Below are 26213 nucleotides of genomic sequence, written 5' to 3'. Positions count from 1 at the left end.
TTATCTTTTGAAAAGAATTTTTTTTTTGTATTTCTATCTTTTACAGGTAAAACTTGTATTTTTATAAACAAATTGTGTAAATGCTCTTTTAAGTATAGCTTAAGTTATAGTATAGCTTAAATTAATTTTAACAAAAAAAAAAAAAATAGAAAATTATTGTTAAGTATATTTTTGCTTTATTTATTTATTTAAAGCTACTATTATTTATATTAGTTTTTTTAATTAATATTCATTCTGTATCATAATTTTTTCTAACTGTAAAATAGTGTAAATAATATGAAAACATTGTAAAAATATCTACATTTTTGTGAAATAATTATATATATATTTGTAATTTGATTATAGAAATATAGTGTTAATAATTAAAAATTTTGATTGTTTAAAATAATGGTCTATTGTGAAAATTTACAAATTACTTCGATAAAGTTTTTGCAAAATTAGTACATTATAGTATACATATTTGTTGGTAGAACTATAGTTTGAGTTATATGTACTGCATCCTGATTCTATTTATTAAATTCCAGTGGATTTCAGGATCTCTCATAGAAAATTATTTAATTCCCAATCAGTGACATAACTAAACTTTCCACTTAGTTCATTAATAATTTTACTCTTGCTATTGTATATACAATAATTTTTGGGAAAATAGTTAAATTTATCACTGTCTGAAATATTTTTAAATATCAACGTGTATTAGTTAAATGATAGAAGTAATAATTGTATTTGAGGGATACAATTTTCTGTTGTTGAGTCTATGATATTTTTGAAAAGCTCTGAAAACTTTGTCCTTGAAATACCCAAAATTACCTTAAAAAATTTTTTACAGTCTAAGTAATTCATTAGGTATCAAGTTTATAATTGATCTTATAATTTATGTTAAGCTAACTAGTTACTACTAGTTCTTAGGCGAGTGACAATTCAATAATTTTGGTAATAACCATACTGTGCTCCCTAAATAAAACTGAAATTAAATAAATGAGTTGTCATAAATTGTACTTAATGTTATTGAACTATGCCATAAATATCTACATCCGGTTATTAAAACCATATGAAAATAAAATAATCAAGATAACTTCTTAATGAATTCACCTTAATAATAGAAAAATTAATAGGTGTTTTTAAAAAGAAATACTTAAGGAAATTATTATGGTCTATGAATGAACTCTAGTCTTTTGAGGCCTTAGATCTCAGTATTAAGGTGCAAGATATAAAAAAATTACGTAGAAAATAATTTTCCTCATTAAAAGTATATTTTTATATCAAATTATAAATAGTATTCTAATTTTTTTAGGTGGAACGGGAAGAAACTCCCAAAAATCCTCTTCAAATTCCGTCTCTAGTTATCTAACCAAAGCAAATTTTGTTAGACAAGCTATCCTTAGGTTACGCCCCTGTTTTGGGTCGTGTTATTATCTATTATCAAAAAATCTATTATCATATTAGAAATATGTTGGAACTTGCTGAATTATAATTTACCTAAAATTTATTAGTCCCGCAAATTTATTTTTTAGAAAAAATGAAATAATTTGTATTTAAATTTGAAAAATAATTTCTATTGAAAATTATCTAAATTGCATTGCCTATTATACAATTATTATTATATATTTAGAAAAATAATTTGTCTTTTCAAACGAAGTGAACTTCCTAATTTTTGTTAGTTATTTAAGTTATTGATAACTTCAAATGAACTCTCCTAGTCCAGAAGTAGATGTTTTCATAAGTAATTACACTATAGTTGATCCAGATGTATATCATCTTTGGGTAAATGGTTATTCTGGTAATGAAAAATGTTTTAATTATTAGTTGGTTATTTAACCAAGTTGTGATCATATTTTAGCTACCGAATCTGTTACAATCCTCAAACAGTATGGAATTTTGGAAGAAATGGGAACAACTCTTGACTTAGTTGCATCAGATATATTGGACCATTATAGAACTTATAGTCTTTTAGAAAAATTAATTCATTATCCTACCAAATTAGACCAACAATTGGCTTTTCAGATAGAACCTCAAACAAAAAATTTATTAATTGAAAAGTAATAAATAAATAAAAATGATTTTGTCAAACTTAATGAATATTTTATGATTATAATTTTGTAAATAATTTATCTATTGAATAATCCACAGTTCATTAAATTTAATTTTTAAGATATTATGAAATTGATGACATAGTTGTCAGAGAATTTCTGGGTAAAAAACTTTCATCAAAACACCGTAAAGATCTGGATGAAGTTAGTGAGAAAACTAGTATTGCTATCAAATCTTGCAGGTAAATTTTTAATGTTATACTTTCAATTTTATTAATTAAATTATTATAATCAATTTTCATTTTAATTTATAATCTTGATATTGATTTAATTAGGCGTCAATTTGATAATGTCAAAAGAGTATTTAAGTATGTTGAAGAATTACAAGGATCTGTAATTCAAAATATTTCTAGTACATTTTTATTGTCAGAAGATTTAGCCAAGTAATTACTTTTATTTATATGCCGCTCTTTTAATACTATGTTTAATGTTTTTTTTTAGAAAGTATGGTGTAATAGTTTTTATTGCATGTATGCGTTTTGAAACTTCCAAGAGAAAACTACAAAATTTAAGTTTCCAAGATTTTTATGAACCTACTTTGTGTATTATTAATAAGTGGACATATCCAAAAAATAGTCCAGAGTTTGGAGACATGGATTTGGATCGAGAATTTCTTCTTGATTTACGAGAAGTCAGAATATTATTAGACAAAGAAAAAGATCATAAGCAGTAAGTTTATAATTTATATATATAGGATAAAATGATCTGACAACATTTGATCCAATTATCATTTTGTTATCATTTTGTTATAATTTATTTTTTTTTACAATTTTTTCATTATTACATTACATTAAAAGTATATTATTTATTTTTAATAACAAAAATAAATAGTTTTTTTTTATTTTCATATTTCAAAATAGCTTTTAAGCACTTATTATAAATAAAAGTATTTTGTCTACTCCTTAGACTTAAAAATAACAGTTATAAAAAAAATGAGCTTTTCAAAATTTTAGACAATTAAGTAAAATATAACAGAAATATAACAAGTATTTTGATAAATTACTAATATTTATAAATTAAAATAAAATAGAAAAGTTTAGAGAAAAGAAGAAAAAGCTATGTATGGTATTTATAGATTTGGAGTATGATAGAGTACCGAGAGAGAAGATAGGATAATAAATGAGCATATAAGAGGGAGTATAGGTGTAGCGTCAATCGTGGATAAGATGAGGGAAAATAGACTTAGACGGTTTGGTCATGTTATGAGGAGAGAAGAATCGGAAGCTGTAAGAATAGTTATAGAAATGAATTTTGAAGGAAAAAGAAGTAGAGGAAGACCAAATAAGAGATGGAGAGATGTTATTGAATGTGATATAAGGATGTGGGAGATCGTGTCAAGTGGAAACTTAGGATAAGGTTGTCCGACTCCAAGTAGTTGGGATTAAAGCGAGGAAGAAGAAGAAGACACAATTTTGTATATAAACCATATTCAATATTTTCTATATCTAATAGTTTTGTTAGAATTCCATAAAGTTTTTCTGTTTTATGTATTAATACACTAAGTGTAAGTTTATATTATAATTTCAATTAGAAATAATTTAAAATAATGTAGTTCTTATACAAACTAATACAAAATTAGCATTTTTACCAAAAAATGTATGATTTTTAACTGATAACTACTAGAAATTCATAGTTTCTTGTTTTTCATCTTAAAGTACATTTATTTTCAATTTAATATCCAGAAAGATTCCTTTCTCACTGTGAAACACTCTTTTAGAGTTATCTGCATGGTAAATGTTTATAAAAAAAATAGTAAATTATTCAAAATTTAGTATTAGAAAGTAATTTAAAAATATACAATAATCCTTAATTAGGTTTTTAAGGGCAATTTACGTTATAACTATTTTTTTGCATGTCTTGTATTAACTCTATATCTCGGTGTTGATAATCAATTATGTTTTTTACATATATTGTACAAGTTTGAAATATAGGTTTTTCAAATTAGATACATTAAAATCTCCTAATTACTCTTAAATCTGGTAGCTTGAATACTTTTTTAAAGTGATCTTGATGATATCAAATGACTTTTTTAGTGTTGTTTGTCAAAAACTGAAGCAAGAATTTCTTGAAAAAACTTATAGCAGTATGGAAACTAATTTCAGAATGTTGAGTAGAGCAATTATTGGAATAGCATATAATCTACATCATAATAGAGATATGCGGTACATTTAATTTATTTATTCTTAATAGAAGACATTCAATATAAGCTTTTTTTTAGCTTTGATACAAAGCTGGGAAAAAATTAATTTTACTGATGTGTTTTTTTTTTTAATTTTTAATTTTTTATGTCTTACCACTTTTTTTTAGCTCTCACCGAACCAATTCTGTCTAAAGACCAAAAATTGTATCTAGTCGAAGACATTGTCCTCAAAAATTGTAAAAAATTTTCCTCGTTCCCCGTAAATGGGGGAAATCTCCACAAAAATCTCAAATTTTTTTATAGATGTATGATGTCATTATCTTTCATTTGGTTTATTTATTTTGTAAATCTGACACTTTACCTGCCCACAGGGGATTTAAAATGACAACTTTTTCACATCAAATTAACTTTTTCTAGTTAATTTTGAAAGTGTTCTGGAAAGTCTGACACTTTTATATATATCTTAAATTAAAGTTAACGTAATATACTTTATCATGGAAAAAAAAATTTCGGATTTTATTTTGTCTTCACTGTGAAAATGGCTACCAAATGCTATTTTTGCTTGAAAATTCTCGATTTTGTATTTTACATTTTTAACTTTATTATGCTATAACTTTTTGAAAAATGTATGGATCAATACAATTTTTTTATGCTAAATACTATTTATATACCTCTTTCATTCGACATACCTTTTTTTTAAATAAAACCATATATTACACTTATAAATCATAAAACTTGTAATCAGTATTTAAATAAAGAAATAGATCATGTAGCTTTTGGAATAATCCACCAATTGTTTTCCACACAAATTAAACACTATCTATAGATTTGCATCAAAGCGTTTTTTATGATAGTGATTTTAATCACTGTTAGACATCATTTTACTTGACTTGACTATGCCATGTTCTCACTGTACTGGGTTTTTTATAATTGCAGAAGTTTATTTCTTGATATCATGGAAAGGATAGTTGATCCTTGGAAAGTACTTAATTGGAATAAAACAGAAATTATGGCATTTTTAAAAGTATTTTTTCTAAGTGCTTTTGAATTGGATATTTTTCAGTAAGTATAAATTTTCTTAATCAAAGTAAAATGAATGTCCAAATCTATATTTGTGAAATGTGATTTCTTTTTAAGTGTAGTGTATTCATATGCAGGCACTTAAGTTTTTTTTAAATAATGATTATAAATATCACACATTGAATTATTTAGTGGTATATTTTCCATTATTTGAAAAGGGAAAAATAAAGCTATGAGCCTTTTCAATATAAAAATTATTATTTGTTATAGATTATTTTTATTTTTATATCAATTTAACTGAATTTAGTAGATAAATTTTACTACATTTCAAAAGGTGATAGGGAATAAATAAAACCAATAACTTCTCCCAAAGTAAAACATACTGTTCTGTATGTACTAGTTGTGTGTTAGATGATTAAAGAGTTATGTAAAAAATTATTGAGAATATATATTTTTTGTTTAGGTTTTAACTCCAGGGAGGGTTTAACCACTCTTATCTGTGATTATTATTTAATTTACAAGTGGGAATAATTTCCTAGTAAACTGGTTTTGGTGTTATACATTTTTTACAAAACACATATCGTACACAGATTAGCAGGGTATTTCTTTCGCAATCATTGGCCTACCTGTAAAGACAGCCCAAAAGGCCTAATGGCACATGAGACCTGCAGGAATACTAGATTGGGGACAGAGCCCCAGTTAGACAAAGCCTAGTTACATAATATTATACAAATATTAAAAATAATTTTTTTATTCTATTGTTTTATAGGGAATCAGAAGTGAAAAAAGCTTGGGAGCGTTATATGGAAGTTATAACAATAAGCATAAAACAATTGTATTAGAAAGATTTATTTGCTACTTACTTTTTATTCTAGTCAAACAAGTTTTTATGTACACAAAATATATTGTTAGTCTGTATGAGTTATATTTTATTATTTTTAATTACTAATGATGTGTTTACTTCTTTTTTATTAGCTTAACAAAATAACTAAATAATACTAGTAATATTAGCGATATGTATCAACTACATAACGCTATCTTAGCAGAAACGACATACATCTACAATTTTTTGATTTTTATACTGTGGAATCCAAGTAATCAGAATATTCCTTTTAAATTCATTATTTGAGTATGTTGCTTTTATTGCAACAATATGTTAATTTTTTCTATAATCTGTATTAGTTAAAGAATAAAAATATGCTAAAATCAGAATCAAAATTTGTGTTGATTTGCATAATTAATTAATTTTTATAAGTAGTTTTTTTTTTTAAATACTCATTGTTGAACTTAAAACTAATTTATATTTAATAAAAGTAATTAAATTAAATAGGAAATCTCACTATATGTTTCATCATATATAAAAAAAATTTGAAATGTAATTTTTATACAATTTATACAAGTAAAAATTGAATAACATAGAACTAGTAATAGTAAAAAGGAAACTATCAAGATGAACTTCTATTCTGAAAAAATTGAATTTGTTTTGAGTATGCAGCTGCTATATGATATGGTGGTGGAATCCTTGGCATATTAATATTTTGTTGACTGTTTAGTTCCTATGAACATAAGCAACATTAATTATACAAATAAATAAAAATATATTTAGAATAAGAAATATACAGTTTGTTTCATATTATTTTTCATTTGATATAGTTGTTCCATTTTTTCTGCTTCTTGATCAATACTTGACACATAATTTACTTCACTTGGAAACAATAAAGGTGGACTATTATTAGTCAATGTTTCTTCATCCTTAAGCATAAAAAAAATTAATTAAAATATGGAACTACAAAATATAGAATTTTTTTTTTTATAATAATTACCATTGTGGCAGCTTGTTTTCGTTCCATAATTATCCTAGCTAGAGCTCTCATCTTTTTAGGGTGAGGAGTAGGGACTCTTAATAAATTACTGGGTTCTTCCATACCAGAATCAATACTAAATCTGATCTTGGTGCTTGATCTCATAGTCTTATAACCGTCTAATTTATTTTCTAAAAGAACATATACACATTATTTTACTTGTTGAGTTGTTAAAGCCATAATATATGTAATGATTAATATTTTTGAGTGTACAAAATAATATTTTGTGTGTAAAAGATTCAACTATATATTTTTATGACCACTTGATTATTAAGTTTTATTAACTTTTTGTACCATTTATTCCATTGAACAAAAATTACATTTTATCTGTGCATTCCTAGCCATAAGCCAAGGCTTTGATAGGGTATAATACAAAGGCATATTATACAAACTAAAAAAAAATTTTCTTTATCATATCATTTAATAAATTCTTATTTAACTGACTTCATCAATAGTAACCTTGAGTTCCCCAAGGTTTAATTTTATCCCCTATTCTGTTAAATATTTTTTTTCATTAGATCAGCCACTTCATTATAAACAGAGGAAGCTGACTATGCAGATGATAAAGTCATTATTTCACTTTACATAAACTCAATTGTTGCCTATGCAAACTTACAAGGCCTTATGTCTAAATAGTATCCAAAATAGTGTATTAAACTTAATCAGTACAAAAACAAAAATCTTAATCTATAAATCACTCATTTAACCATTGAACCTATGGTTCAATTCTATAGTCTGCAACTATACAGAAATCTATTAAAATTTAACAATTCCAGAAAATTACTCTTAAAAAAAAATACTAAAATTCTCCTTATACATCAAGCTATGACTTGCATAAAAACCTCCGTATAAGAAGAAGTTGCATTCACATCAGATTATAAAATCATCAAAATATTCTTATTTATAAACTGCATAGTAAAATAATACCAAGCAATCATGTCAAATCAAGACATGTGCTTAAGAACCAAGTAATATTACTCAACTAATTCAACAGAGCAATTTACCAATACCAAATACTAATACTACTTCTCTCATCTAATATAGAATTAGTAATGAAGTATTGTATGGTCATATTATATTATGTTAAAAGTACCCTCCGAGTAATCTGGAAATAACCGGCCCGTTTATAAATGAGGTTAGGCTATTTTACACATAAGGCTCTACACACAGTAGATTTAAATTACAAATAGCCTGTATTACTACCTAATGAATAGGTTGGTTCTTAAGCATATTTTTTGAGGTTATTGATAACCTTGACGAGATTATGTTAAAAGAACCTCAGATTTGGATTCAGCAACCCCAAAAACAAAGTAAACATAATTTTTTTACCAGCACTAATTCGAATTTTTTTGTAGAGCTGTGTTATTAATAAATAATTACATTTTCTTAAATTTAAGTGTCACTAATGAGTAACTTCTTTACCATATATTCAATGTTTTTTGTATTATTTTAACACATACTTATTGTACTATAATTATATACTTTCTTTTAATAAAAAAAAAGTTTTATTAGAAACTCAGTAATATAGAAAGTTATGGCAATAGAAAATAAATTAATGGATTAAAAAAAAATTTTTTTTGATAAGTTCAAACCTTACTAAATAGTTTTAAAAACATAAGTCCATTTTCTAATTTAAAAATATTTAAGAAGTTTAATTAAGTTAAATATGAACGTTTTATTACCTTATTAAAAATAAATAAATTTTTTAAATTTTAAATGGGAAATATAACTTGTAAAAATTAAAAAGAAATTGATTTAACTTACATCCAAGAGAGAAAATAATGAAATAATTTTTCTATTATAATGAAATTTATTCCCAAAAACCACTAAAATGTTAATACCACTTGTGTTTAAAAATACTTAATGATAAGACGTTATGAAATAATTTGGCTATCATAGTTAATTTACCAATGAGATAATCTTCTCTTTGTGGTAATAAATAACATGTTAAAACATGTTTTCCAGTCTTATAATCAAAATCATTCTGCAAAGGAGTTAATGGTTTGCTTTGGTTCTCAGATAACCAAAGAGCATTTAATTTTGTTAATTTCAGTATTGATAGAGGAAGATTTTTAATTTGGTTTTGTGTCAACATAAGAATAACTAAATTTTGTAAACTTCCAATTCCATCAGGTATATTGCTTAAGTTATTAGAGCGTAGACTTAGTTCCCTCAAGTTTTTACAGCTACAAATTTCTATAAAAAAAAAATTATAATAATATAGATTAATTACACATTAAAAAAAGTCACACTTAAATATAACTACAAAACGAATTTAAAAGCATTTATATTATTTCTTTTATTAATTTGAACACATCAGTATAATTTGAATTAAGTTAATTTAAAGCTTAGTAATGTGTTATAACATAGGGTATACTTAGATTTTATTCTCCCTAAAACAAATATTTTTTTGCCTACAAAATATTTTTATGAACTTGGGTCACTTCTAAGTAGTTCAAAATTTAAAAATGCATATAAATTCATTCCCTAAATATAAACATCATACCAATTGGAATATCATTCAATCTATTCTCATCTAATCGAAGAACAATCAATTTCCTCATCAAACCTACACTAGGTGGTAAACACTCTAAAAAGTTGTAAGATGCATCAAACTCTTCAAGAAATTTAAAACCTTCAAAAACACCATGAATTTGCTTTAAAGAATTATGGTCCATTTTTAATGTCACTAATTCATGTAAATGTCTTATAGAGCTGGGTATAGACTAAAATTAAAATAAAACAATTATATAAAAAACTTTTTAAGTGATTCAAATAAACAAAATTTGTATGAGTTTTACTTTAAATAAGTATTACTATAATTTATACTTTTAAATTATTGAAAGACAAGTAAAAGTCTTTTAATTTTGAGCAATACTGAATACTTGGATTAATAGCAGTTATCCTATTGTAGCTTGCATCAAAATACCATAGATTTTGTAAGTGACAAATTTCCTAGAGACAATTAAAAACAGATATCATAATTAACTTATATTTGTTATAAAATAAAACTACCTCAGGAATTTCTTCAATATCATTTGAATCAATCCATAATTCTTGTAATTCATTGAGTTCGCTGATAACTATAGGCTTAACATATTTATTAAGAAGTATTATATAATTTTATAATTTAAAAATACATTTAAAACTAAAAGTCTAGATTGAAATAAATTATCAAATTTAATTTTAATAAATTTCAAACCAAAACTCACTAACAAACTTTTTATACATTATAATGATTTGACAATACCCAAGTTTGATTACTAAAAAATTTTTCAAAGAAAAATATATTTTTATATTAATTTTTAAAATTCAGTGTCTATAATTATTATTTTTTATTTGATTAAAAGTTATAACTTATTGTTGTCTTAAAAACTATTTATTTTGTTCGTAAAAATTCAATAAACAATGGAACTATGTATTTTTTATATAATACTTTATAATTTAAACTCTTAATAATTCCAATTAATACATTTTTATTTTTATTTAGCTTCATATCTTCAATACCCAGGAATATCAATAATTATAAAAAAAAGTTGAGCATGTTTGTTAAAAGACCAGTAGAGATAATCAAATCAGTAAGCAGTGGTATAATTTTCATTTACAAGTCAAATAATTAAAAAAAAATTGAAGTATGATTTTCATCTTGAAATCTAGCCAATTAGAACATAAATTATTTTTCTTATGAGGTAGTATACAAAAAAAAAAAACAATTAAAATACTATTAATGAGTTTTGGTAAGAAAAGACATTTTATGTTAACAAGTTAAAGATATTTCAATCATACAAAACTTATGAAATCATTCTGGCCAATATCAAGTCTATATAATCGAGTCAAACGAGAAACTGCTTTAGGTAATTTTGATATTTTGTTATCCCTTAATTCTAAAATTCTTAAATTAGAAAGTCGTCCAATGTTAGCAGGTATAAATTCCAATTGAGTATCATTTAAACAAAGTTCACGCAGACATAATACTTGAGTTAGAGGAATTGGGAATTGAGACAAAGGATTAACACTTAAATTCAATATAGATAGTTTTTTACATCCTTTAATATTTTCGTCAAGAGTAGTTAAATCTGGAAAATAAAAATAGTTCATTAATATAACCTGATACATAATATTCATTCTATACTTCTTCACTTTATATTCTAGAGTTATTATAAATCTCTTTATTTTTAAAGCATCATTTTATTTTTGTAGCAATTAATGCAAGATGGGGTCAAGTTAAATTTTATCATTTTTAAGTTATTAATTAATTTTAATTGCATTAAGTAGCTTCAATGTTGTTTCAATTAGATGTTTAATAATATTTTTATTGTGATTTTATTTACATAGTCACATTTACTTCCAGATAAAAATATTCTATTTTAGTCTCTTAAAAAAAGTATCTAATTTTTGACTTCTCATAAAAAACAGTCTAATTAAAGTAATTTTACTTCCCTAAGTACGTACAATAATAATTAAAGAAACTCCTATAAATGATAGATGGATGCCGGTGATGTTATCAATATTCATCTAATCTTACTAAATGCGACTATTTCTTCTGTAATTATATGAATAAATATATATATACCATTATTATTATAAAGTGAGAAAATTAAAACAAGAAACAATATTGTTTTTCAAAATATTATTTTGATACTATGAACATTAAATTTTTAGATGTATACAGAAGAAACCTAGATGTTTTGAGGAACTTAAAAAAAATTAAAATTAAAATTAAAGTTTTAAAAAACATAGCAAAAATTCCAATATACTTTTATAACATCTCGTGTTATAATAAAAATGTTTAAAAAAGTATTATTTGGGTCAAATTAATATTGTGCTCAAATTAAATCTAGAAGTACTTTTAACAAACAGTTTAGAATAATTTATAAATTACATCATTTGTTTCTTGCTAATTTTGACTTTTAAAAATTTTTCAATTTTTTTGTAGATATTAACAATAATGGTTTAGCAATGTTGATGTGTTACTTACAATTTCTACTAATATCTAATTCATTCAGATTAACTAAAGACCCGATGGCTTTTGGGAGTTGATCTAGTTTATTATCACTTATATGCAAGATTTTTAACTGTTCACAGTGGAATAATGGCAAAGGTAAATCCCTTATCTGTAAAACAGTAATATAGTTTAAATGTAATAATAAAAATTTCCTTAAGATAATTCTTTAAATAAAGAATTGTCCTGAACCGGTTGAAATGGAACACTGTAATCTTACATGATTGGAAGACAATAATAGTTTTTCCAAAGTTCTTTCATATAAAAACACTTGTAATGGTACATCATTTAGATCCGAATTATTTAAGTCAATTTCAAAAATATCAACATCTTGGCGATCAAAAGAAGTTTTTCGACCAAAACATGATAAAAGTGACATATTCCTAAAAATAATCAGGTTTATAATTTCAATTACTTCAACTAAATAAATAATTAAAACGCACAAGGTTAGTGCTTCTATACTTTCATTATGCTTCGAGCGACGATCGAGTAGATCGGACTTTAACGATACCAATAAATCTAATGTTTCTTAAGAATCATTTTCTTACCATCGATAACAATTTGTATTTTCATGATAACGTTTAACTGGTTTAGCGCTATTTCTTTTGATAATGGTGTTCTAAGAAAATTCTTAGGGGTAGGGGTAAGAAATAATTTATTTTAATTTGTACATTTAAGATTGTACCTGGGATCATTTATTTTCGTTCTTATTTATTTAATTATTTTATAATTCTTTATAATACGTTATACGCATACGTTGTAAGTGTTATAACAATGTATTGTTGCATTTGAATACAACTCTAAATCAAGAAATAAAAAAGTAGATAATATGACTACAAACGATAATTCAGTAGTCTCAGATAACGTATCAACGAGTTCTATTGCAGCAACTTAATTACACGAGCAAGTGTTGTTGTCAACAGTAGAAGCTTATGCAGGTAATGTTAAAAATGGAAAAGAAAAATGTAGAATTTTGCTGGATTCTGGTTCACAGTGTAACGTTATAAGTGAATATATGGTACAATTATTAAGGTTGCGTAAATCGCGAGTACACCACAGTGTCATTGGCATAGGAGGTACTAAAAAAAATATTACTTTAGCGGTTACGGTAGTAATTACATCGCGCATTAATTTATTCAAAATAGAAGTATAATGTTTGGTTGTTCCGAATATAACAGGATTTATTCTGTCGAATGATATAAAAAGTAAATGTTTTATTCCGGAAGGTATTATATTAGTGCATCCATCTTTCACAGTACCGCAAAAAATAGACTTATTACTCCAGAGCTGGTCGCTTTTTTATGTTTTATGCGCGGGTAAAATTAAACCGTCCGATGACAGACCAATATTTCAACAAATACAGTTTGGTTGGGTAATTACAGGAGTAGTAAATTCGGGTTGTAATCATGCGTATCATTCTATTAGTTATTCGGCAGTGATTGATTACGAAAATCAATTAGAAAATATGTTATCTAAATTTTGGTGTTTGGAAGATGTAGGAAAATTATTAATTAGGCGAATCATACGAGATAGTAAAAAAGAGATTTTTAAATTTGGAAAGAAAGCTGTAAAAAGACAAAAAGTTAAAAGAGGAATATAGTAAATTTATGAAAGAATATGAAATATTGTGTCATATGCAGAAAATTATTGGAAAGGACCCTATAGTTGGGCAAAACATATGTTATTTACCGCACCACACTTTGTATAATTATAATAGCACAACAACACAACTTCGTGTGGTGTTCGATGCGTCGTGTAAAACGTCATCTGATAAGTCATTGAATGACGTACTATTAAAAGGTCCCGTCTTACAGGACGATATGATTTTTTTTTAATACGTTTTAGAAAACGTAGAGTTGCTTTAACTGCAGATATAAAACAAATGTATTGATAAATTAATTTAGCTCCTGAACATTGTGATTACCAAAGAATATTATGGAGAGAAAATCCAACAATGCCATATTCATATCTTCTATTATAATAATGTACCTTTTCGGGACTCCTTTTCTCATTAATGCCCATTTTAAATCCTCTTTCAGTACTTTATCATACGCTTTCTCCAAATCTATAGTGTACGAGTTTGACAAAGGAAAACACGAGGTCGGTAAAATGAGGAGATCAGTAACAATAGGCCAGGTCGTGATTGGAGAGGTGGAGAGTTTTAAGTATTTAGGGTCAGTTGTGCATAAGAGGGTGGTATTGACGAGGTTATAAGACACAGGATAAGTGCGGGCGGTTGAAGTGGAGAGAAATGTGTGGTGTCTTATGCGATAAAAGAATTCCAATGAGATTGAAAGGTAAATTCTACAATACTGTAATAAGGTCAGCTATGATGTATGGTTCAGGGTGTTGGGCTTTGATCAGATAGTAGAGCAGAGAATGAGTGTAGCAGAGATGAGAATGCTTAGATGGGTGAGTGGAGTGACTACAAAAAATAGAATAAGGAACAAGCATATAAGAGGGAGTATAGGTGTAGCGTCAATTGTGGATAAGATGAGAGAATATAGACTTAGATGGTATGGTCTTGTTATGAGGAGAGAGGAATTGGAAACTGTAAGAACAGTTATAGAATTGAATGTTGAAAAAAAAAGAAGTAGAGGAAGACCAAAAAAGAGATGGAGGGATGCTATTGAATGCGATATGAGGACAGCTGATGTGGTAGATTGTGTCAAGTGGAAGTTTGGGATAAGAAACCCTAAATAATTGGGATTAAAGCGAGGAGGAAGAAGAAGAAAAAGAAACTTGATTAGCTATATTTAGTTCATTAATACTTAACTCAGTTAAATTTTATGGTTGTATTAAAATTTAATATATATCCTCAATGCGTAAGTACCGTGGTTCGATTCCGTTGCGATGGGGTTTGTAGGGTTTTCCGTCCTCTTTTGCGTAAGTAATAGTTTTTAAAGAGGACATTAAATATAATTAAAAAATATTTAATAATTAATATCGTATTAAATAGATTATAAATATTAGTAGGTAAATAGATTTGTATTGTTATTATGAAAAATGAATGCTCTTAAAATTTCTTTTCGTTAAATAGTTTAATAATTAAACTCATTACAAAAAATTTCATAGAAATTTTATTTGTTAAAATAAAAACAATTGTTATAAAATTGAATATTAGTGATAAAAAAAAAAACATATTTAATTATATTATCATGTATTATTTTTTAATTTGGTAATATTTCTGTATAATTTCCATATCTTTTTTTTTTGGTATTAATTTTGTGTAGAATATATTCATAATCATTGATTGTAAATTATCTGGTAATAATCTACGAATATAAATATAATAATTACAGTCATAATTAGATGATTTTCAAAAGTAAATTGTTATACTCTACATACCCAACTAGACTCATGATGAAATATAAGTATTCGGGTACAGAAAATATTCTACGGTTTTCCAGGATTCCATTTACAATCGATTCACAAGCTATTGTTATGGGTATTTCTGGTATTCTAGATAAAGAATTACGTTTATGAGAAATCCTACTGAATAGTTAGGAAGTATGAATGATATTTAATTACCTTAGAATTAATTGTTTTGTAATATCTTCATTAGTCTGTACAAAATAAGGAAGTACTGTTGTGGTTAATACAGACGAATTAATCATTTTCAGTTCATTGTTTAAACACCCCATGCTTACTAAACTTGAAATTATAAAAATATTTTTTGTTGAATAAGATAGAAATATTATGTAAATCTTATACTTTAAATAAAATGTATTACCGTTTATACCACATTTTGTCGCTGAGTATGATGAAACTCCAGGTTCTTCAACAAGTGATGCCATCGAAGATATTGCTACGATATGCCCTTTATTTCTTGTTAACATTGATGGTAATATTTCTCTGTTCATCTAAAATATATAATATTTTTTAATTAAAATAAAAAATATACTAATTAAAAGTATAATTTAACAATTTATTTTGAAAATTTTATATACAAACCGCCTAATGCATCTATACATTTTAAATACTACTCTATATTTTTTGTTAAATATGTAATGACTTTTTCTGAAAAATGTACAGACTAAAATTTGATTTATTTTTATGAACAATATTAAATATTAAGTTAAACACTATCAAGATACTGAGTAGTGTTTAGCCACTTTTTATATTTACCTTAACGAACAAATGAGAATTCTACATTGCTTACCAATATTTCGTCTATAAATAACAATTATATTAATTAAAAAAGTAATAATACAGAACTGGTTATGGACTGGTCAAAATATTATTTAATCCATTACCTATTAAATAGTCAAAATATATTAATAGGTTCTTATTTAAATTTCAAAAGTTACTCCAAATATGCACCTTTAGAAAAAATTTATCCTTGCGATAAATTTGATATTTACTAGAGTTCATAAAAATAAATTAAATTTTAATCTATAGGTTTTTATGAAAAAATAATTATTTAACGATAAAATGGAAGGGAAAGTAGTATTCAACGAATGATAGTAGTAATAATAATTGTAAAATTAACTTATTTAATATTTTATAAGATAAGTGACATAAGATAACTTTTAAATGTAGTCTAAGAAGATAATGATAAAAAAAAAAATCATAATTGTAACAAAAGTCATACGAGTCGTCCAGTTTCATAAGGAGGTAAAAAATTTTTCTTATCCTGTTGTCAGCTAATTTGTCCAGAAAAAATAAAAGTTATCAAAAAAAATTTTCGGTTATGACTTATGCGTTGTTAATTAGGTCTGAGACATCTGTAAATTATTTTTATATTATTATTAATATTATTATAATTTTTATAAAAAGCTTTAAAATTAGTTTTTATGTCAATAAGAATTTTCTTAATTTATTTCAAGAATAAATATCATAACTTATGATCTAGAGGATAATTAATCGAGTGGTTAAATTTAATATAAATAGTATTATATATTATATTTAGAGTTTTGAAATAATAACTTAAACCGCAATACATTTTCTTAACATTTTAATAGGACTATTTTTATCCAATGTTTTTATTAAGTATTGAATTATTACTTAATAAGGAACCTAAAAAATTACTTATTTGAAATCTTTAAGTAATTAATAATAATTTAATAGTAATACACTTTGTTTTTAAATGCAGTGAATTTAGAAACGACAGTAAATAATTTAGTCGTTTTTAACAAATTTTACGTACCCAGAAATGACTTAAAAGGTTTACTTCAAACTGTTTTTGTATTAATTCATCTTTTTCTGGATTTATGTATAAATAACCATCAACAATACCAGCATTATTGATAACTATGTCCACAGGACCCAAGTCTTCTCTTACAGACTCGTGTAATATTTTGATTTGATCTTTACTAGACACGTCGGTGGTATAGCTTCTCGCAATTCCACCATTTTCCTTTATTATTTGTGCAGTTTCATTGTTTCCCCGTTCATTGATATCGACACACGCAATTTTCGCACCTAATTTATGGAAATTTAAAGCTAATTGACGTCCAATGCCCCTTGCTGCACCCGTTATCTAGAAGTTAAATTATATTACACTATTTTTGTTCTTGTAATTAGTATGATTAAAATAATATATTAAACAAAATATTTCTTTAATCCCAATACCTCTACCCGACAAATAAATGTATTTTTTAAACGTTTTTTCGGTTAATTGTAGATTTATTTATTTAATAATAATCGAATTTAATTTTTTTTTGAATACGTCTTTTTCAATCAATTCTCAATGTTTATTTATTTCATTTTCTATTCAAATTAAATCGTCTAATGTTGTTTTATGACGATTTTTTTAGTTTATATAACGTTAAATTAGCTTAATAGCTTTAACTACAGTGTTTTTCTAACCAAGAATTCCAAATTGCTTTATAGTGAGAATAAATCGATTATATATAATATGTTCTGTGGTTCTTTTTTTAATTCTAATTTCGAGATTTATTTTACATTATTAGTACATTTAGTATAATTCAAATTCATATTTTAGTGTTTTACGCATCTTCTGGTATCATTATTTCGTAAATATTTACAGTAGACTGAATGAGTTCGAGAAAAGGGAATACTTTTTTAGTCGAATGAAACAACAAATAAAGTTACGTAGAGTTAACAAGCATTGTATATTTATCTAAAACTTTACGAGGAGCAGAGACCAGAACCTTATTGAAATAATGTTTCGTGTTCCGGTTAAAATTAAAAAAAATTTAAATTCCAGTTAAAAAAAATAAATGAAAGTACTAGAACAGATATTTACCGGTTCTTGAACCGGTATAGACTAATAAAGATTCTAAACTGGTTTTTAATAAAAAAAAGTAATTACCATAATATCATCATAGAAAAGAAAGAACACATTTCTAGTAATGGGGATTAAAACAAATCAAATATTTAAACAAACCAGCCTAGTCGGGAAAAGAATAAATGATTAAAATGACAGTGACTAACATCACCATTCATGTAAAACGATTTGATAAGATGAAATTTTTGGACAAAATTTATCATTTGAAATTTCTTGGCTGCACCCCTTTCCCGCCTAGATATAAAAATAACTTTCGAAGTACTGGTCCATAAGTTGTTATTGACCAATTATTTTCTTAATTGGATAATTTTTATTTTATAAGCGTTAAAATAATAATCCTGATAAACTAAGAAGTTCTAAGTATGTATTATTAATTGACAATGATAGTTAATGTTACAAATCGTGTTCAAAAATGGAATTATTATAACAACCTGTTGCGATCTCGGTTTGTTCCGCTGTCACAACGTTTTCTTGGGTTAGTCTTACCGTGTGTGAGTTGTCGACGAGCGATGTCGAGTCGTCTGATGTGTACTATTGTTTATCGTAACTTAACTGAAGTGTTGTTGTTTAATTCTTAAACTTAGTGAGATTTAAGAAAAAAATTCAGTACTTAATACTTATTATTGTAATTAACATAGCTTAATCGTAAATAATCGTAATGATAGTAAATACAATTAATACACGACGACGGAACTACGACTACTTATTATAAGAAATATTTAAACTGATTATACACAAGTCTAGTGGTCAGCTATGTGCTCGATCAACACCACTAGTGCAATAGTTCATAACAACCTGTGTAGTTATAACCTGATTACTTAACACGTTGACTGCCACGAGGGTCGTTTTTTTTGTTCTAGTTTGAAACCAGTTTTTTTCGGTTCGGTTCTAGTCACTGGCGAAGAATTTAAATTATAAACACTTTAAACTTTAAATAGTTCGTTGTAAACATAATATTTTTACTTAAACACTCAACTTATTAAAGCACTTTTGTTGTTATTCGAAATTTATTCATAAGGTTGAGAGGTGACGACTTGGGCCACGCAACGGAATGTGGAGTCGCCACCTTCATGGCTCCCTTGCAAAAGGAAAGTCGGGTCGCCAACCACTTAGGCGAGGGTCTCGATTAAAAAACCACCCGGACCATAAGTGGATTTAAAAATAATTAAACAAGAAGTAAACCAAATAATATTAAATTAAATAATATACAATATAATGTTGTTATAATAAAGTGTTGTTGTAGACTATAATATGCTGATTACTTGTAAGTAAAACAAAATATGTTTTGTTGAAAGTCACTAGTGGTGGACATACTTTTGTATGTCGAAGACCGTTACCTTAAAACTAGATAGAATTATTAAAGGTAAAAAAAAAAATAAGATACACGTGAATATTGAAGATATTCACGCAATAAAAAGATTTTTGTTGATTAACAATATTAAAGGAACTTTATTAAATTATGACAGTTGACTTAATAGTGGACAAAACCCGAAGGCAAAAACCACTCTGAAAATAAAGGGACAAGAGAAGCAAAAAAAACAATTATTAAGTATATGTATATGTATTAAGTATACATGACCCACCACTGACCAATAACTTTGTATTTTACCAATTATAGTAAATCATAATCATGAATAATAATAATAATAATACTGTATATTATAATAGAGAATACATTTTAGCATAAAAAGAAAAAAAAAGAAGAAGGCTCAAAACATTAAGATTAATAAAGCAAATACGATACCCAGTCGGACTCATCCGAAGACGGAGATCTCGGGCCGGAAAATGGCCGACGTCATGTTGAAGTTAATACATCTTAACAAAAAGTATCACACACGAAAAAAATAATGTTGGCTGTACGCACACGGCAAAGTACCAAGACGGTGGTTTAAAAGAAAGAGAGCGTCAATCTTTTTACACACCGACGACGACGATCACGTTTGGGTGAGGCTATCGGCCTAACAATTTACAGAATATAAAAAAGGTAAAAGTATAGACAATATTAAAATTATATAGGTATTGACAGTGGTGGCCAGTGTATGTGTCATATAGGGAACGATTATTAAATTGATAAAGAATATTGTGTGTGTAGCGTTCACTTTTTTTTTTTTTTTATTACGCGACCGGCATAAGTGCGGACCGCCCTGGAACTACCGTGAGGTATTACTTCAGGACGGCCCATACCGTCTCTGAAACACACACCACCGCGTTGTGAATCAGCCCGAAATTAATCGAGAGCCGATTCACAACGTGGTGTGGCCTCCCCCGTTAGCCGGATCCTAGAGTGGGATCCGTTGCCCGGGTTGCACCACGTGGTGGTGGGGGCAGGACTTTGCGAGGGGGTAAATAACTCACAAACACATAGAAAACATAAAACACAAATACCTAAGGCGCTGGTTTAGGCCGGCGCCTTAGGTCCTCCTGTGCCGGACGGCGCGGCTGTCCTCCAAATATCGCGGAGGTATTCGTTAAAGCAGCCGTGGCCGGACATCACTTGGGTGAGACGATAAGTCATCTCGTTCATATGACAGCAACAGTATAGTTTTCTGATTACACGGCCGGATATAACGTACGTGCGCTCATTAGCAAAGCAAAACAGTAAATTTATTTATGCCATAATAAATTAATAGATTTAAAGGTTCACATTTTGTCATGTTACAAGGTTTACATAATGAAAAATTTTAATAGCTAAGTTTTTTATTAAAGGTTAATTGATTATAAATTAATAATTATTAATTTATAAAATAAAAACCTACCTGGGGTATGGTTTTAATAATAAAAATATTGTCTATATTTGTTACATAAATATTATAATTTGATATTCATTTAAAAAATTTATACTAATGTTTCAAACAATTGTTTAAATAAGTGATCATTGAATATTAAAACTAAAAAATCGTTTATATGATTTACTTACTAAAACAACTTGTCCTTTAACTTCTTTTCTCTTAGGTCGCAAAAGTTTTTGAATACCGGCCTGAACGATTGATGGAACTAATAAAATTGAAAACAACAAAAGTTCAAAAATGAGACTGATTGGTTGAGACACGCGTAAAAACATATTGATCTCAATAAACCTTTAGCATAAATTCAAAAATAAGTATTAACTTTTTTAAATTTCTTTAATGTCCAATACGATTCATATAGAAACGCCTTTTGTTTAAAGTTGTGCATTAAAATTATTAGGTAAGCGTGTAGATATTTGAATTACAGCGGTCAAAGATCAAAAGGATGTTACAGTGAAAATGATAATTAGGTAGAAACCAAAACTGTTTTTATTTATTTCAAACTATGATTAACATTTTTTATATTTTTAAAGGTTTTATGGCAATATTTTGATTTGTGGTAAATGACGTTTCTATAATTATCCCGTTATTATTCTTAACATTATAAAAAAATGAAATAAAAACATTATACTAACGATAAACGCTTATGTATTGTTACATTCATACTTTTTTTTAGAAAATATAGCAATACATGTTTAACAAGTGCATATGATTCACCCAATCAAATACATAGTATTATCTCAAATGTCTTTTATGTAAAAAAAGTTGTTTAATTTACAATTAAAGATTTGAAAACATTTTGTACATTATACGTATAATTTAATTTAATTTTAATCTGTTGTGTTTATATAAAACGATAGATTTATATTATTCAAATTGCAATTTTGATGTATACAACTTAATACTGGCATCCACTTGTCTTGATTTATTTTAAAGAAACTTTCAAGATTAATAAAATTTATTTGGTTCAAAGGAATTTTAAAATAATAAACTAAAAACTTGAAGATAATTTAAGTTTAGTTTGGTCAACTATAAAAAGTTATATATCTAATAATATTACGATATAATTGAGTTTTAGTATTGATGACCTACTTTTAACTTACAAAAACCTATAAGTACAAAAACCTTGTTTTGGTTCATTCTTATTTTGTTTATTAATGTACGAATTTGCTCTAAAAAAATTTTCCTAGGGATATTTAACTCAGATTTAAAATTATTGAATTTATACAAACAATAACAAGTACAAATATTTTTTAAATTATATGTTCCAAATCACTTTTTATAAAAATTTTATGGTAGAATTTTTCTTGTGAAATTTAAAAAAAAAACTACGACTTAATAAATACAATATAATTTTGCAATAAATAATAAAAATGTCACTTTATAACTTTTAAAATGATTTGATTTATTTAAATTAGATTAATAAGCAGTACACAAAAATGTTTTTCTACTATTAGTGAAATAGAAGAATGTAGAAAAAAAAATATCACTTATGCAAATAGGTCAAAATAGAATAAATATATTTCATCTGCTACTAAACATACAAAAAACGGAGATTAAAGTTTTCATTAGAGATTTTCAATTTTTTGTCAAAATATCATTGAAAAATATTATTTTAGTTTTGTACGTTATATCCAGTTTTGGCGATAAGTTTTTGATAAACCGTATAAATTATACTTGATCAAAGAAGTAAATTATTTGTACACCCAAAATTAATGGTATGCATAAAATTAGCATAAATCATACTACAACTGAATATAGCAAAGGTATTTAATGTGATGAAGTTGATGTTTACAAAATAAATTCGACATGCAGTACAATGATTGAGTTAATAAATTATAGATACACCAAAGTATTGACAATTTTTCATAACACGTGTTAGTACAATTATTGAAAATGTAAATATTATTTGAAACAAGGATACTGAATATTTTACTAATTGCACCATATAAGTTTTAGAAACAGTTAATAGTTCTAAAACATTTACATGTTTTGCTTTTTATGAACGACTTATATAAAAATTAAGATAATTTAGAAATTAAAAAAAAAACCCAGCACAGTGTTGACGTGGCATAGTTGGATCAATTATAATGATATCTGACAGTGATTAAAATCACTATCAAAAATAAACGCTTCGATGCAAATCTTTAGATAGTGTTTAATTTTAAAAAAATTGGTGTTTTATTCCAAAAGCTACTTGATCTGCTGGTTCCTTATTAATATCTCGATTAAGATAAAGTATGTCGAATGAAAAAGGGTTTATTAAAAAATATTATTTCTCATAAAAAAATTGTGTGGATCCATAAACTTTTCAATAAGTTATAGCATTATAAAGTTAAATATAATATAAATAATAAAATCGAGAATTTTCACACGAAAATAGCATTCGGTAGCCATTTTCGCCGTGAAGACAAGTCCAGAGGTCAAATTTTTTTTTTTCAAATTAAAGTATATTACATTAGCTTTAATTTAAGATATATATAAAAGTGTCAGACCTTCCGGAACATTTTCAAAAGTTAAGTTGAAAAAGTTAATTTTTTGTGAAAAAGTTGTCATTTTAAATCCCCCCCTGTGGGCAGATAAAGTGTCAGATTTACAAAAAAAATATACCAAATGATAAGTAAAGACATCAAGCATCTATATAAAAAAAAATTATATTGATATGTTCATTTTTGAAAAAGTTACGGCAGTTTTTAGTAAAAAAAATTTAAAAAATTTCGAAAATTAGCGATTTTTAAATTTGTAATTTTTTTGGAGTTTTCCCCCATTTACGGGTAACGAGGGAAATTTTTTCAATTTTGAAGGGTAATGTCTTCGACTAGATACGATTTGTGATCTTTTGACGTATCGTTGAAAGAAATCCGTTCGGTGAGAGCTGAGAAAAAGTGGTAACAGACAAAAAAAAAAAAAAAAACACATCATAGTAAAACCAATACCTTCTCAGCTTCGCATCGAAGCTAAAATATAGTCCAACAATCAATATTGACGATATTTATAGTTTACAATTTTACATGTTCAGTTACAAATCTTAAAGTGCAAAATTATATTGACTCTGAATGCACTATAACAGAGGAGGGCAACTGGCAGCCCGCGAGCCATTTTTATCTGGCCCACCCTACATTTTCAAATTGCAACATACAATTTTAAAGTTTATCTACAAAAGAGATTGACACAAGCTTTTGGAAAAAATTACCTATTCTAAAATATCCACTTTTACGAGAGTTCACATTAAAAATGTTATCCATGTTTGGGACTACTTACATTTGTGAATGCACATTTTCAAACATATTAAATCAAAATTTACAGATGAAACATTAAGTCGTCACCTACTTCGTATTTCTTCGTCCGAAATAGAAGTCGATTTTGCCGCGTTGTCACTAGAAGCCACCCATGCTCAAAACTCACAAGTATCTATTAATTTGTATTATTACATTATAAACAATAAAATGTTAATTAAAATGTACATTTTGAATGACCTTTTTTTTTTTTTGCTTTCCATGCTCTGGCCCGCTAGAATTTTTTAAAAATTTTGAGTTGCCCATCCCTGCACTATAAAAGAAATCTATCCGACATTTAGGAATGTAAAAAAAAAAAAACATTCGCTATAAATAGGTAAATTGTTGTTATGAACATTTCCGATAAAACAAGTATTTTTAATTAATGAATTAAAATACACGCCAAAAAAAAAAAAGGTTAGTTTGTTAAAATTATTAAAAATTACTTTCAATTTATTTTATTTACCTGCATAGTTGTCCTTGACCTAGTTAAAATAACAATTTATATTATTGACCTAGTTTAAAAGATTAGTAAAACCTATATATAAAGTAATAAGTTAGTTAATTATGTGTTAATTAATTAAAGTGTTAATTATTTTAACAATAGTTCTATATAACAATCAATAGTTTCTTACTAAACCTTAACTGTGACATCTGCTTTTGTGGTAAAATGAGATTTCGATAGTTTTATTAATATGTCTAAAAAAAAAAAAGAATTTGGATTTACGTTAAAAATATACGTTAAATAGTGTAAAAGTGGATAAAAAAAAATAAAGCTATATACATATTTTTTTTTTAAAGAAAATCAGTTTTTTATTCGTTCTGGAAAGTTGTCGAAATACAGATATGTGTAATCACTGTATAAGTACCAATATTGTAATATTCTTCCCTACATTTACAAAAAATACCTCTTGTTTTTCTCAGACCACATAAAAGAATACACTAACGCATTTAATTTTGGCGTTGACAATAATATACAGGGTGTTCAGTAAGTCAGGAAACGGGTATCTATTGTTCTCATTGTTTGTAACAATGAGAACAATAGAAACCCGTTTCCTGACTTACTGAACACCCTGTATATATAATAGTAACTTTGAGTCACTGTTTTTCTTTGCGTCTTCTAGGCACCATAAAAGTTCTAAACAAAGAAAATAATAGTAAAAACTTTTGTAGCGATTGAACTACGGACTGTAGTGACTGATGACTACATGTTACTATAAAAAGTATGACATATTCGAGACGCCCAATCTCCGTCTAGTGCCGTTCGTGACACATTATATAAGGGCTGAAGACTCTGTTTTTCCACTCACCCACTTATCTCTTTTTCTCGTGTTATTGTCTCAGATTATTCCTCAAATGCTCTAGTGTATACTTTGCACGTGTTTCTACTCTTCTTTACCTTAATTCAATCACATAATTTAAAACTTACATTTGTTGAAATAATTAACACTTTTCTTAGTAATAAATACGCTTCTATAATTCTCTTTTCATTAACATACCTCCTATAATTTAAATAAACACTTTGAACAACTACAAGTCACCAACCGAGATTCTACCATCAGTGAAAATCAGGTAAGAGTAGTTTTAATACACAAACTGCAAATATTAAGCAATAATCAAGATCTGTCCCTCTTTATGAACCGCGCTCTTAACATCTATACCTCTCACATTTTATAACTTCTTTATTTTGGTTATTACAATATGAACAAAATGAAATATACTTAGTCCTATAGTAGAACTATGGTTTTGTATAAACTAATTAAACGATTTCTCAAAACTGACTATATT

General features: G+C 26.3%; 3 protein-coding genes across 6 annotated transcripts in view; 1 reads left to right on the top strand and 2 right to left on the bottom strand.

Annotated features, from left to right (window-relative positions):
* The first annotated feature begins 1461 nt into the window (after positions 1 to 1461).
* LOC126899613 (acidic fibroblast growth factor intracellular-binding protein) lies at positions 1462 to 6493 on the top strand. 3 transcript variants are annotated; one of them, XR_007702638.1, is made up of 9 exons: positions 1466 to 1777; positions 1838 to 2036; positions 2150 to 2269; positions 2363 to 2470; positions 2529 to 2756; positions 4121 to 4249; positions 5164 to 5289; positions 6017 to 6154; positions 6223 to 6493. XR_007702638.1 is itself a non-coding variant. In XM_050674663.1 (8 exons), the coding sequence occupies exons 1-8, from the start codon at positions 1684 to 1686 to the stop codon at positions 6087 to 6089; spliced, it is 1077 nt and encodes a 358-aa protein (XP_050530620.1). In that variant the 5' UTR covers positions 1466 to 1683; the 3' UTR covers positions 6090 to 6174. The 3 variants fall into 3 exon arrangements, 2 of the variants coding, with proteins under 2 accessions (XP_050530621.1, XP_050530620.1); XM_050674663.1 differs by lacking the exon at positions 6223 to 6493 and having other exon boundaries at positions 6017 to 6174; XM_050674664.1 differs by lacking the exons at positions 4121 to 4249; positions 6223 to 6493 and having other exon boundaries at positions 1462 to 1777; positions 6017 to 6174.
* A 110-nt stretch (positions 6494 to 6603) lies between these two features.
* The window catches only part of LOC126899606 (erbin-like), a 129853-nt gene continuing 110243 nt past the window's right edge, over positions 6604 to 26213 (bottom strand). The window contains exons 2-12 of one of the 2 annotated variants that reach the window (XM_050674653.1): positions 12555 to 12637; positions 12332 to 12494; positions 12088 to 12223; positions 10896 to 11185; positions 10125 to 10199; positions 9939 to 10064; positions 9616 to 9835; positions 9018 to 9305; positions 7071 to 7240; positions 6868 to 6999; positions 6604 to 6803 (exon numbers count right to left, since the gene is read on the bottom strand). In XM_050674653.1, the coding sequence (XP_050530610.1) occupies positions 6693 to 6803; positions 6868 to 6999; positions 7071 to 7240; positions 9018 to 9305; positions 9616 to 9835; positions 9939 to 10064; positions 10125 to 10199; positions 10896 to 11185; positions 12088 to 12223; positions 12332 to 12490 (1707 nt within the window). In that variant the 5' untranslated portion in view covers positions 12491 to 12494; positions 12555 to 12637 and the 3' untranslated portion in view covers positions 6604 to 6692. Of the gene's footprint in view, positions 6804 to 6867; positions 7000 to 7070; positions 7241 to 9017; positions 9306 to 9615; positions 9836 to 9938; positions 10065 to 10124; positions 10200 to 10895; positions 11186 to 12087; positions 12224 to 12331; positions 12495 to 12554; positions 12713 to 26213 lie in introns of those variants that run through there. The other variant, XM_050674654.1, reaches the window with a different exon arrangement.
* LOC126899615 (epidermal retinol dehydrogenase 2-like) lies at positions 15225 to 21545 on the bottom strand. The gene is made up of 6 exons (XM_050674666.1): positions 21282 to 21545; positions 17261 to 17593; positions 15845 to 15974; positions 15643 to 15760; positions 15460 to 15573; positions 15225 to 15386 (listed from the first exon to the last, which is right to left on the bottom strand). The coding sequence occupies exons 1-6, from the start codon at positions 21423 to 21425 to the stop codon at positions 15275 to 15277; spliced, it is 951 nt and encodes a 316-aa protein (XP_050530623.1). The 5' UTR covers positions 21426 to 21545; the 3' UTR covers positions 15225 to 15274.

This window comes from Daktulosphaira vitifoliae, unplaced genomic scaffold, assembly GCF_025091365.1.
Source record: "Daktulosphaira vitifoliae isolate Bord-2020 unplaced genomic scaffold, ASM2509136v1 Scaffold_2, whole genome shotgun sequence".
Classification (NCBI taxonomy): Eukaryota; Metazoa; Arthropoda; class Insecta; order Hemiptera; family Phylloxeridae; genus Daktulosphaira; species Daktulosphaira vitifoliae.
Note: the sequence above shows the minus strand (reverse complement) of the source record. Positions and strands in the feature narration are given on the sequence as shown.

Bases quoted from the DNA above. Each gene is read 5' to 3' on its own strand.
- LOC126899613 (XM_050674663.1), top strand. From the start codon at position 1,684: ATGAACTCTCCTAGTCCAGAAGTAGATGTTTTCATAAGTAATTACACT. The intron at 2,037-2,149 runs GTAATAAATAAA...TTAATTTTTAAG, and splicing joins AAAAATTTATTAATTGAAAA to ATATTATGAAATTGATGACA. The intron at 2,471-2,528 runs GTAATTACTTTT...GTTTTTTTTTAG, and splicing joins TTGTCAGAAGATTTAGCCAA to AAAGTATGGTGTAATAGTTT.
- LOC126899615 (XM_050674666.1), bottom strand. From the start codon at position 21,425: ATGTTTTTACGCGTGTCTCAACCAATCAGTCTCATTTTTGAACTTTTG. The intron at 17,594-21,281 runs GTAAGTAAATCA...TTTAACTTCTAG, and splicing joins TTAAAGGACAAGTTGTTTTA to ATAACGGGTGCAGCAAGGGG. The intron at 15,975-17,260 runs GTACGTAAAATT...TATATATTTTAG, and splicing joins ACCTTTTAAGTCATTTCTGG to ATGAACAGAGAAATATTACC.